Source organism: Callorhinus ursinus, unplaced genomic scaffold, assembly GCF_003265705.2.
Source record: "Callorhinus ursinus isolate GAN/ISIS: 27379988/994484 unplaced genomic scaffold, GSC_fseal_2.0 scaffold4, whole genome shotgun sequence".
NCBI lineage: Eukaryota > Metazoa > Chordata > Mammalia > Carnivora > Otariidae > Callorhinus > Callorhinus ursinus.
The window spans coordinates 78541775-78554752 of NW_027397066.1; the positions used below are offsets into that span (position 1 = coordinate 78541775).

General features: G+C 38.8%; 1 protein-coding gene across 1 annotated transcript; it reads left to right on the forward strand.

Annotated features, from left to right (window-relative positions):
- Window positions 1–3412: 3412 nt before the first annotated feature.
- On the forward strand, window positions 3413–4213 carry LOC112825489 (small ribosomal subunit protein eS6-like). The gene has a single exon (XM_073891199.1). It carries the CDS (start codon window positions 3428–3430, stop codon window positions 4169–4171), a length of 744 nt encoding a protein of 247 aa, XP_073747300.1. The 5' UTR covers window positions 3413–3427; the 3' UTR covers window positions 4172–4213.
- Window positions 4214–12978: the final 8765 nt, after the last annotated feature.

Below are 12978 nucleotides of genomic sequence, written 5' to 3' on the forward strand. Positions count from 1 at the left end.
TGTCTGAATGGCTTATGGCATCTATCTTGCAACCATGAGGGTAGATAGCTTGAAGAGAAAGTTGACTCACAGAGAAGCAAAATAAGAGAATCCCTGGAGCCCTGTTCATGGCACACCTGACCACACTCTACCTTCTTAAGTTCTGCTTCTTCAGATAATAAATGTCTTTATTATTTATGTCAGTTTTAGGTAGTATTTTTAAAAATAAATTACAGCTAAAATAACCTAATAAATATACTCTCTTATATAGTTCCTCTAAGGATTAAATAAGATTATTCAAATCAAATTATTAGCACAATGTTAGGAATAGTATATGGTAATTTATTTGCTTATTTTTAGTATGACTGGGGGGATACTGCCACAGAGAATCTAAGTATAAGCAATCAGATACATAGAATTTTATAGTTTAGATTTGTCACTTTTTTTTTTTTTTTTTTTTTTGAGAGAGAGAACAAGCAGGGGAGGTTTGGGGGAGAGAGAGAATCCCAAACAGTCTCCACGCCCAGCATGAAGCCAGTTGTGGGCTTGATCCCACAACCCCCCTTCATGACCTGAGCCAAAATCAAAAGTCAGATGCTAAACTCCCTGAGCCACCCAAGCACCTCTATCACATTCTTCTTAAAATTAAATATGGCTCATTGTTTTTAGACAGATAAGATACTCTCTTCGAATCATAGATTAGGCAACCAATATCCAGGTAGAAGCTAATAGGCACTGAAATTTTCTTTATTTTGATCCAACTTCTCTTCAACATATCACACAATCTCTAACTTGGTTGAAAAGAACATGAAGTTAAACATCAATGGGCCCTAATAACTAATTGTGGTAGACATTTGTGTTTGAGCGAGCACGTACATGCGTGTCTTGACTCTCCTTATGCAGTCATCTCACTTCCAGTAATAACACTCAAAACACTGTGGGGAGAGAATCTATCCCTCTCCATTCTCCACCCCTGTGGTCAGGGAGGACTCCAGCCACGGGTTCCTCAGGTGGGACATGTGTTCAAAACCCAGCTGGAACTAGGACATACCTTTCTTCCTGGCCAGGAATGAACATGGGACTCAAGCCATGTCCGTAAAGATCAACCTGCATTAGAATCACCAGGCTTCTGCAGAAGTAACTGAAGAGACTGCTCTTGGTGTGAGAGCATGTGTGGCTAGAGTTGCTACTACCACAAGGGAGGTGGTGCTTCATACCACTGATTTAGCTGTCTCAGTCAAGCACTTCTGTAGCTGTCTTCCTCCTCCCCTCTTTGCTGTGTATCCATTGTCAGGCCTTCCCAACTCCCCAGTGTAATTATTTCATGCAAAAAGTGAATGTTGAATGAATCTTATCTACTAGGCTCAGCACTGGGATACACGGCTGAGCAAAGACTCTGCCCTTGAGGACTCCTCACCATTTGCAAAGACAATGAAAATACCATGGCCCCTGAACACTGTATTTCAAATTGCTCAAATATTCGTCATTTTATCAACAATCCTTTTTACAATACATTCAAAGGAGTTGCATGCACATATATATGTAGAATAAGTTACTGTAGAAAAAGTTATGAATTTGGTAATTGAATTATAAAACCATTTGAAAGCTAGTATTAGATTCATCACCTCTCCAACTTTTTCACACAGCACACCTAGTTCAGAATTAACAAGGAGCTTTAGGATTTCTAAGTCAGCAGATAAGGATCAAGCTATCCAGATGTTATTTGTGCCACTGCAGGAAGAACGTGTCCTCCACGGGAGTGAGGAGGCTTGAGTGCATTTCTCAATGAAAATGCCCATGCACACCAATACCTAGAAGGAAGCTAGTAGACTTTGAACTTATGAAGACTTTACCAATTTATCCAAAGACAGAATTGCTGAATGTATGCACCTTTTGAGATTTTGATTAAAATCAACAAGTGCAAAAAACCAAAAACAGCAAAAACAAACAAACAAACAAAACCCCTAAAACCTCCCTGTCCCTCACTTTATTTTCCATTTATTGGAGAAGGAAGATCAGAGACTCATCAGCAGAAGAGAGTCTGAATCAGTTCTGTGTTATCATAACAGGATGGCTGACAACTCGACAGGGGAAAGATAATTTGTTAAGACCTAAGCCAAGAAGCTTTGCCCGCCAAGCTCAAACCTTTAGAAATGTTAATTTTCACAAGAAGAATAGCAAGATTGTTTTATTTCCAGGAGGAGGGTGATGGGTAGTCTATTCTGATTTTAAGTATACAAGGTAGGGTGTCATATGTCCCTGAACTCTCAATGTAAATGAGCTCTGGATTGGGCTGCCCCTGCCTTGCCTACAGTAGGGAAAACTGTTGAAAGATGAGAAAAAGGGCAGGAATTAAGACTGGAGATTTTGCCAGAGGGAAAGCAGACAGAGAAAGAGATGATCTGATTATGCATTCAGGGATGACAGGTGAACCTCCACAAGTTCAGAGGTTTAGTTCAGATATCCATCTCAACATTTAGCGGCTCGTTTGAAGCTTTGCCAAGCACAAGGGAATATATTCTGTGTCAGAAAGTGTTGACAATCTCTCAGGATCAGTGGTGCTAACCATTAGGCCTCTTGCTTCTTCTTATATTTCTCCTCACTCCATCTCAAGAACAAAAAGGGTCACCAAGACTGCATATTGTAGTTAAAGTTCCCTTTTACCGCATAATTTCCTATCACTGGGACTCTCGGGGATTCTAAAATAGAATGCAATTTGATTACATAAAGGAACATTATTACTATTTAAAATTCTCAGGACCCAATCAGAGAAATCATGATCAGAAATGTTGGGTAAAAGTTAAAATATCAATGTCCTAATTTTATGGAAGGTTTTACTGGCCTTATTTGTTTTTAAAGAATGTACGATAAATTAGTAAATAGTTAAATCATCTCCTTTTTGTTGTTTGGCTCTTCCAATTTTATTGTTGAAAAAATAAAGTTTTTATTGTTGTTTGACAGTACAAATTAATCTTAACATCACAGGCTACATGATTCTTACCACTGCCAGCACTCAGCTAAGAATCTTATAGTCACTATCTCATTTGTCAGTTTGGCAGATTAAAAAACAACAAACAGAGCAAACAAAATTCCCACACAAAACAAATTCCAACAGAAACAAGTCTAATCCTGTCTGCTGCTAAAATGAATAATTATCTCTATATGCTTACTATACAAATTGTGATCTACAGATCCATCTTATCAGCATCACTGGAAGCTTGTTAGAAATACACAATCTCAGGACCCACCTCAAATCTATTTATGAGATTCTGTATTTTAGCAAGTTCCCAGGTGATTCCTGTGCACATTAAATTTGAGAAGAAATGTTCTTCACTACATTGTCATTTTTTCTTGATAATGAAATTTGATTGCCACATCTCAAAGTTTTTAAGAGTAGAAACCTATTGCTCTTTTTCGTGGCGCCTCAGAGGCGGTAGGCTGCTTCAGGATGAAGCTGAACATCTCTTTCCCAGCTACTGGCCGCCAGAAACTCATTGAAGTGGACGATGAACGCAAACTTCGTACCCTTTATGAGAAGCGTATGGCCACAGAAGTTGCTGCTGATGCTCTGGGTGAAGAATGGAAGGGTTATGTGGTCCGAATCAGTGGTGGCAATGACAAACAAGGCTTCCCCATGAAGCAGGGTGTCTTGACCCATGGCCGTGTCCGCCTGCTGCTGAGTAAGGGGCATTCCTGCTATAGACCAAGGCGGACTGGAGAGAGAAAGCGCAAATCTGTTCGGGGTTGCATTGTGGATGCCAATCTCAGCGTTCTCAACTTGGTCATTGTAAAAAAAGGGGAGAAGGATATTCCTGGACTCACTGATACTACTGTGCCTCGTCGCCTGGGGCCCAAAAGAGCCAGCAGAATCCGCAAACTTTTCAATCTCTCTAAAGAAGCTGATGTCCGCCAGTATGTTGTGAGAAAGCCCCTAAACAAAGAAGGGAAGAAACCTAGAACGAAAGCGCCTAAGATTCAGCGTCTTGTCACTCCACGAGTCCTCCAGCACAAATGGCGGCGTATTGCTTTGAAGAAGCAGCGCACTAAGAAAAATAAGGAAGAGGCTGCAGAATATGCTAAACTTTTGGTCAAGAGAATGAAGGAGGCCAAAGAAAAACTCCAGGAACAGATTGCCAAGAGACGGAGGCTGTCCTCTCTGAGAACTTCTACCTCTGAGTGCAGTCAAAAATGAGATTTTCTATGAGTGACAAATAAATACGATCAGACATCAAAAAAAAAAAGAGTAGAAACCTATTTCTTTTTAATTTAAATTAAAATATCATTTTTCTGATTATAAGAGTACTTATGCCAGTTAAAAATAAAAATAAAAACATCCATGCATTTATAATGAATATATAATATTTCATAATCTTATTTGTTGAAAATGATCTGTTAAGAGCATAAAATAAACAATCAAAAGAATAACTACTTTCACCACCCAACTAAAGCAAAACATAGTTAAATCATTTATTTAAATGGTTATCTTAGGAGAAATCATAACCCATTCATAACACTTAGGATCTTGTTTAATTTTAAACAAATATTGTAATATCTGGGCCTTTTCCTAAATGAAATTTCAATAAAGCAGTTTTTTAAAGCTCTAAGGAGGGGGATAATGTCTAATCCTTTGAGTTTCTGTTCTCAGATAGTTTATATACACTTTATTCCACAAGCTGCTCTTTGTTTCCCATCTCTTCTAATGTATTCTCCTTGTCTACCTCCCCTGTACCTAAATCTACTGATACTTAGCACAGGCAGAAATCATCAAGTGACAGCTTGTTGGAATTTGCTACATAAAAAATTACAATATCAAAGCATAACTAAAGTGAGTATCAGATGTCAAAACTACAATGTTTATGAGAAATAAAATAATGCTATTTTATATGGTAATATAAATAAAAAGCATGGGTATTCCAACGGGCAAAATATATTAACATATTTATTTTCAAATACAAATGGTAAGCATAGGCAAATCATATTTCATCTTAAAAGAATCAAACAAATGCAGCACCATTTTTCATGTATTAGTTGGGGATTTAAAAGAATTAAATAAATGGAAAGAGTATGAGGAAATGTCACTCTCATACTTATAATGAGTGGTAAATTGGTATATTTCTACAGTGTAATTGGGTGATACATATCAAAACCCTTATAATAGGTACAGATATTTACAGATAAATTCTTTCCAAAAATTATGCTAAAATAATTACAATTTGTGAAAATTTTATAAAGATTTTTATTAAGGTAGCTCTTATAACATACAACTAAAAGACAATGTAGATGCCCAACAATTTTGGATTTCTAAACAAATTATAATAGAGTCATAAAACAGAATGATGAAAAGTCATTGAAATTATACTTTAAAAAGATATTATTTTATAATAATACCCATCGGGTGGAGAAAAAGAAATCATGACACATTCCTTGAGTGAAAATATAATATTGTTTTGAGCTTCCTTTTATTTTGTAAACTTTGACATTTGGCAATTTTATAACTGGTAAGTTTTTCTAGCCACCCATTCTTTTTCCAACTGAAAAGGGGTGATTTCAGTAGGAATGAGATGTCCACCAAGGGATATATGTTATTCATTTCATATTATGGAGGTTACAGTGTAGTATCTAATACAGTGTTTTAAAAATATTAGAGGGGTGTGGGGAGAGGAGTTTCACTTCATGATGATATTGGACATTTGTCCCTTCATATCCAAATCAGCATCTGAGGCCACAGCCTGGTATCAAGTCAACCGTCATCAGTTCTTCAAACCCTGAGAAGACTGGATTATCAATCAAAACCACACAGTCCACAAAATTTCATGCTATTACAGGGCAGACTACAATCTCTCCCCATCCCTTCACTTATTATTAATCCTTTCACTCTGTGCACAAATGAATCACTAACAAGGTATAGAGTAAACAGTCTGTCTTCAATTATCTATCTACCTATTTATCTATCTGTTATCTATCTATCAATTAACTGATGGCTTTAATTTTGGAGGCTATCATTCATTACTTTCTTCATTGTCTCTGACTTAGGCCACAAGCTGAGAAAATGGGGGATAGATGTGTGTATATTCTAAAGTGGGTCGTAAACGTATCAAGGCAGTATAATAAGCATTGTCCATCCTTACCTCATAAAAGAGGATGTTACGGGCTTATTGGAGAAGAAGATTCTTTAATAGGATTTTGTGAGAGTAGTTTTCCACCACCTCAACTGTCAAGACAATTTGGTGGAGTGGGGGGGTTGGGTGGGCAGGGGGTAGGTGGGTGCAAGAGAATCTCTTGGAGGATGGGGAAAGGCAAAAAAAACAGAAGACAGCATCACTTAGAACTATAGGTTAAATATTTGTTGAGCTGCGGGAAATTTCAGGTCTGAATTATGCTGTTAACGGAAAGACATGTTTAAAAAGTTCTTTTTTTTTTTTTTAAAGATTTTACTTATTAGAGAGAGAGAGAGTCAGTGCACAAGCAGGGGGAGCGGCAGGCAGAGGGAGAAACAGGCTCCCCACTGAGCAAGGAGCCCGATGTGGGACTCCATCCCAGGACCCTGGGATTCCAGGAGCTGAAGGCAGACGCTTAACCGACTGAGACACCCAGGCGTCCTGTAAAAAAAGTTCTTGAGAGGACTTGACATATGACAAGGGATGGACTGAAGCGGTCACTAAGCAAAGCAGGAAGAAAGAGGGAGGGAATGGAAAGGCTCTACGTATATTTTTATCATTTGGCTGGATGTGGATGAATGAGGGCCGATAAGCTAAAAAAAAAGCTGAATAGTTGTGAGTCCCGTGAAAGACTCCACGTAAGAGGCCTGCTTTCCTGGATGAGGAGGACTGAGCAGAAAGAGGTAGCGGCTTTGGGAAAGTCCTGGAAAGCAACCATATAGTGCCGCCTGCAACAGGGAGGCAACTGTACAGTGAGCAGCCCCTTCCTCACCTCCTGGGTCATAAATAACTTGCTGGAGCACCTTCCATGACAGAGGATGTTTTATAGTCATGGAATACTCACCAGCTAAGTAAACAAGCCTGTAACTTCTTCCCTCTAATCTCTCCTCCCCCTTCTCTGACCCTAAGAAGAAAGAGGGAGCGGTGGAGAATGAAATACAGACCCAAATTACCTTCTACACTGGCCATTGAGCCACTGATCATTTCAAATGTGAAGGGCAGACAAATTTTTAATGTGGTTGTGAGATTAAAATTTTTATTTAGATGAGACTGAACTTCTGAACACCCTGAAAATGAAACAGTTGAAAGACTCTTCCAAGAGGTGAACATTACTTAAAGTCTGTGGAGTCATCCCGAGTTGTGTCTGCAGCAAGAAAAGGAGATCTAGTAAATCACCTTGAAGACATTTGTAGGAGAGAGAGAAAAAAATACTGTTTCTTGACTGCACCCTAATGAGTTCAGCCAACTCAGCCAAACTGCTTATACACGTGTTAAATATATGGGGCCATTCCTTGCAAATATGCTTTACACAAATTACTTTGTTTTAAGAGTACGCCAAAACCTTCCAAATACATCTCGTACAGCAGAATGTAAAATAAGGTATTTCCTGTCAAATATAACTTTCAGGAACTTCAAACACATTAATCCATCAACAAATAGGTATCGCACATTCATTCATCTAAATATATATTGAGTACTGCAAATAGGCACTAGAACTATAAATATGGGCCTTGAAAGTGTTACATTTTGTGTTTCATAATAAGCCTTAATGCTCTTAATACAAAGGAAAAAAAAGAAAATATTTGAGAATGTTCCACTTTTAAACATTATGTTGGTTGTTTAGGCAGGTAAAGATGATTAAAGAGCTCTTGCTAACCTCACCATTAGAATAATAAGGATAATTTTTTTTATTACCATTTATCAGTGTTTTATTTTTCTTTTATTTTTTATTTTTTAAAGATTTTATTTATTTATTCATGAGAGACAGAGAGAGAGAGAGGCACAGGGAGAAGCAGGCTCCCAAGGAGCAGGGAGCCCGATGCGGGACTCGATCCCAGCACCCTGGGATCATGACCTGAGCCGAAGGCAGACGCTTAACCATCTGAACCACCCAGGCGCCCAAGGATAATTTTTTTTTATTCTACAGAAGCTTTGATCACACATTCTCTCAACCACCGTTCCCTTCAATCCTGCGCATCCCCCTTTCAATAATAAGTTCAAATGTCTTAATAGTGGGAAGGGCAAAGGATCTAAAGTCAGAAGTCTGAGATCTGTGTCTTGGGTCTTCTCCTTACTCATCATACTAGCTACTCATTTAACATCTCTGAGTCCCATTTTACTTTTCACATGGACCTTCTTTAACAGTTGTTGTGAATATAAAATAAGCTTTTGAAAATAATTTATAGGCTATAATGTCCATGTATTAACATTTGAAAACTTCCAGAATTAAATCAGTCACTTCTCTATAACACCTTGCATCTAGGTGTACTTTAGCACTTTTTGCTATTATGTTTTTTGTATCTTTCTCCCCCATGAGATAATGAATTCCTAAAAAGGAATACTTGTTCTCATTCATCTTTGTAGGCCAAGCCACAGCATGGCCCACAGTGGATGCAAGATTCACTAAAGAATATTTGAAATTAGGGGGATAAGGCTAAGACGTTCCATCATAGCCATATTAATTAGAAGCCTAAAATAAATGTAATATAATGTAATATAACTTTTTACAATAATTTACAAGTTGTAGTGATGTAGAAGGAGTAAATCAGCTGGTTACAGGGATGTTTTAGATCCTTAGGAAAAATGAGTAAGCATGGAGCCAAAATTGTAGTATGTTTGATCTTTAAAATAAATTAGATTAAAGGTCTGTGTGAAAAAAAGAAAGCATGAATTTCCCTCCTCCTCATATACCAAGAGACTGGACTTCTAATAGGGGATTGAACGACTGTAGCAGTTTAATTAATTTCTGTCTGATGCTCTCTTCATCTAAAATGGTGGTAAAATCTTTTTTGATCCATTTCATAGGATGTTGAAGATAAAAAGAAGTTATACAGATGAGAAGTTTGGAGTTTTGTTTTTGGGGGGTTTTTTGTTCTCTTTTGTTCTTTTTTTTTTTTTAGAAAGGCCTTCTAATTTCTAATTCTATGCTCTTTCCACATCTGTGACATTTGAGTTATTGTTTTAATTTGTGCTTCCTTGAGGGCACTGGCCCGTGGGTGATCCTGACCGAGGAAATTTGTTTTCTGCATGGTTTCTCTTTGGTTTTGGTGAAGCTGCTGAGCTGGGCGCCAGTCCCATACCGCCGAGCATCTGTCCCAGCGCAGGAAGACCTGTGCTTCTCCTGGGGCCAGAGTTTTGCCATTCCTGAAGAATGGCTGCCCTTTGGAAACCCCTCCTCCAGATGCTGTCCTTCCCACTCCCTCACACTGCCATCGTGGCTGCCGTTGCCAGTGCCGAGGGCGACAGCTACTCCCCGTGGTGCTCCTGGCCTAAGGACCCCAGGCAAGACTTATTCCCCTTCCTGTGGCAGTCTCACCCTCCTGCTTCTCCAGGTTGACTGAGGTCTTAGTCCTTACCTTTCTGGTCCTGCCGGTGAAAGAAGAGCAGGAATGCCCTCCAGGAGCTCATTGCTCCGCTGCTGCCGACTGCCTGTTTTCTGTGTGTCTCCACTACTTGTTAACATTGCTTGAGTCCTACCTAATCAATAATCAGGGAATTTCAAAAGGATTTTGGTCCGTCGGTACCCTTGACCTGGGTCTTGCTTATCATGTTCTGTTGATTTCCATCCCCTTGATCCTTCAAACTCAGTAGTGTTCCTGGGGTCTACAATCATTCCCAGGACCTCCAGTGAGGACTGGTGATCTCACTGTGAAGGTTGGCTTTACAACTCAGCCTGGGTGTCCTTCTACACTCGCCTGGGGGCCAGTGGAGAGCCCACAACGTTTCTGGCACGTCGGTGGCTCTTGGAACATATTCAAGTTTCCCTCTACTGTATTGTTTACAGGATTGGTGAGAAGTGCATGGCACACGATCAAGGGTCTGTCCTCAAGCCTCCCTCTCTTCCCCATAAACAAGTCTTGACATTTAAAAAACAGAAAACTCCTGCTTGAATTTCATTCCTTTTCAAGGTGTTGGGAAAGACTGCCCTTGATAGCATGCACTGCATTTGCACACTAAGTACTTCAGAATCTGTCCAGATGCTCCACATGTCCCGTAATCAGCTAACTGAAACCTCTCTTGTGTTTGCAACACTGAGAACTCATCTGGACCCTTGCCATGCCCAGACTTACAATAAACATGATCAACTTCTTTTGTTGCGGTTTGTTCTCCTACATACCAGTTTAAATAAGCCCTTCAAGACTGTATCAAATGTTCTTTAATTCACTCAATATAGCAAGGCTACTTTCTTTCAATTTTTTGTTACTTTAAAGAATACATAAGAAAGGATTTTTTTTCTTTTAAATATTACAAATAGAAAGCAAGCTTCAAGAATAGGGAAAGAATCTGGCTGCTTAACAAGAGTAGCTGTGGTCACAAATACAGGGATTCTACATTAAGGGTGGAGGATTTTTTTTTTTTTTTAAGTAGAAACAAGTCTTTTGTAATTTCTCTTGGCCTTCTCCTCTGGCAGTGCTTTTAGAAGAATTAATGAGATATGATCTGGAAATCACTTTGTGCTCTTTAGAGAAATGCTATGAAAATTTAAGGTAACGGTATGAGGAGTCATTATATTTAGAGGCAGGTCATTATTCGAAGGACTGGGAAACTTAACTCTAACTCATAGTGATTGGAATATTTGTGGAAATTTTGGAATGACTGACGTCCAATTCTAAATGAAATCATCATTGTTGTCAATATCCTTGGAAAACATCATCAAACAATAGTCCTTGCTCTGAGGTAAGTGTCTTATAAACCTAATCATAGTCATTTTCCCACAGGAGAAAATATAAAATAGTTTGCTTTAGGCACCAGTGAAACATTTCCATCGAGAGCTTTTAGTTTACTTTACAATTCACAGAGGTGTTTTACTACCATGCCCAGTCCACAACTCGCTTAACTAGCTTTTCAGTGTCATAAACCTAAGGCTATGCTGGGTTAATTTTCCTCTTTGTCCACCTGATCAGCCAGCCTTTTTTTTTTTTTTTTTTTTCCCTTAAAACTGACAGCAAGATGACTGATTACAGCCAACTACAAGGCCCCTTTTCAAATGCATGACCTTTTTTGGAATCAAGTTAGAAATTCAGAGGACATGAAGAAATCACTGTACATTAATAAAGGAAAATAGTTCAACACCCACTGACCAGTTGAGCAAATCATCATCATTTTCACTTGCTCCTAGACATCATTTGCAATGGATATTCTTTCAATTACAGAGAAAATTAACTACCTCACAAGAACCAAATTAAGAAGTACAGTGCAATGAGCTGGGAAGGCCTTTATGAATGGTATGGCAACCTGATGAGTGACAATTTCACATTTAATTACAACGGTCTATAATTTATAAGTCTCCCTCTCTTTCACATTAAGCCACCTGGTAGGGTTTCCAGCTGAGAAAGTTATATGCTGGGAGAAAGCTCTGCCTAAGGCAATTTTATCATATCTCTGTGACAAAGATATAGACAAAGGCACTGTAACAAGTGGCAGTGACTTTTACATTGCTCCGAGTAGACATGTGTCTTAGAGCAGAGTTTTCAACTACAGCGCCACACCTGTGTTTTTATTTTTTATTTTTTTATTGCACACCTGTGGTTTTGATTACATGCCCTTCCTCAGGATAGTCTTTAGGTCTGGCAAGTTAGGCACAAAGAACTAAGTGGAGAGTATCTCTTAATCTTCTCCTCTGCTTATACTGGATGGAATATCTTCCTTCAGGGTCAAACACATTATCCCCAGAACAAGTTTGAATTTTGGTGGAGTAGGGGTACCAGAGGACCCCGAGGGAGTTTAGTTTTGAAAGGGATGGTTTGCAGGACTAGACAGGATCTGGGGGATTCCCTGGAGGAAAGGTAGTGCACTTGATAGGCACACGGTCTCTATCTTGTGCTCCAGACTATTCAAATCATCGTGAGGAATCTTAGGGAATCAAATGTCTCAAATCTTCTAGAAGAGTTTGAGTACTTCTTGGCATGTATTTTTAAAGTGTCTTTTAACAAAGAGCAGTAACACTGGGAAAGGGACACATGCAGATGTTTGTTAAATTGGCACAGCCTCTCTGCCTCCATCCCTCACACCATCTCGCTGTTTTTACTGTCCTCAACTCCATCAGAAGATTTTTCATTTTGGAAATAGAAAAGCACATCTCACCATTCAAGAAGTCATGTAGCACAGTAGGAACACCATTTTAAAAATTAAACATGAATTTCTGTTGCTGGAGTGGTGGGGGGTGGGAGGGATGGGGTGGCTGGGTGATAGACATTGGGGAGGGTATGTGCTATGGTGAGCGCTGTGAATTGTGCAAGACTGTTGAATCACAGATCTGTACCTCTGAAACAAATAATGCAACATATGTTAAGGAAAAAGAAAAAGAAGAAGATAGCAGGAGGGGAAGAATGAAGGGGAGTAAGTCGGACGGGGAGACGAACCATGAGAGAGGAGAGACTCTGAAAAACACACTGAGGGTTCTAGAGGGGAGGAGGTGGGGGGATGGGTTAGCCTGGTGATGGGTATTAAAGAGGGCACGTTCTGCATGGAGCACTGGGTGTTATGCACAAATAATGAATCATGGAACACTACATCAAAAACTAATGATGTAATATATGGTGATTAACATAACAATAAAAAAATAAAAAAATAAAATATAATAACTTTTAATAGGCTATAACTCTAAAGGGTTTTTAATTCAATTGAAAAAAAAACCCTGTGTTTTAAGATAAAGGCCAGCAGAATATTTAATGAAACACTGAACACATTAAAAGTCAGGAAAACTATTCAATGCCCAGTATCAACATCATTATTTAACGTCATACAGGAACTACTGGAACGGCAAGACGTTGCAACTAGCAAAGTAAAGAAATAATGTATAACATATAAGAAAAGATAAGGAAAACCTCATTTTTGCACA

What these genes read in the sequence shown, in the direction of transcription:
- LOC112825489 (XM_073891199.1), top strand. Translation starts at nt 3,428, where the DNA reads ATGAAGCTGAACATCTCTTTCCCAGCTACTGGCCGCCAGAAACTCATT.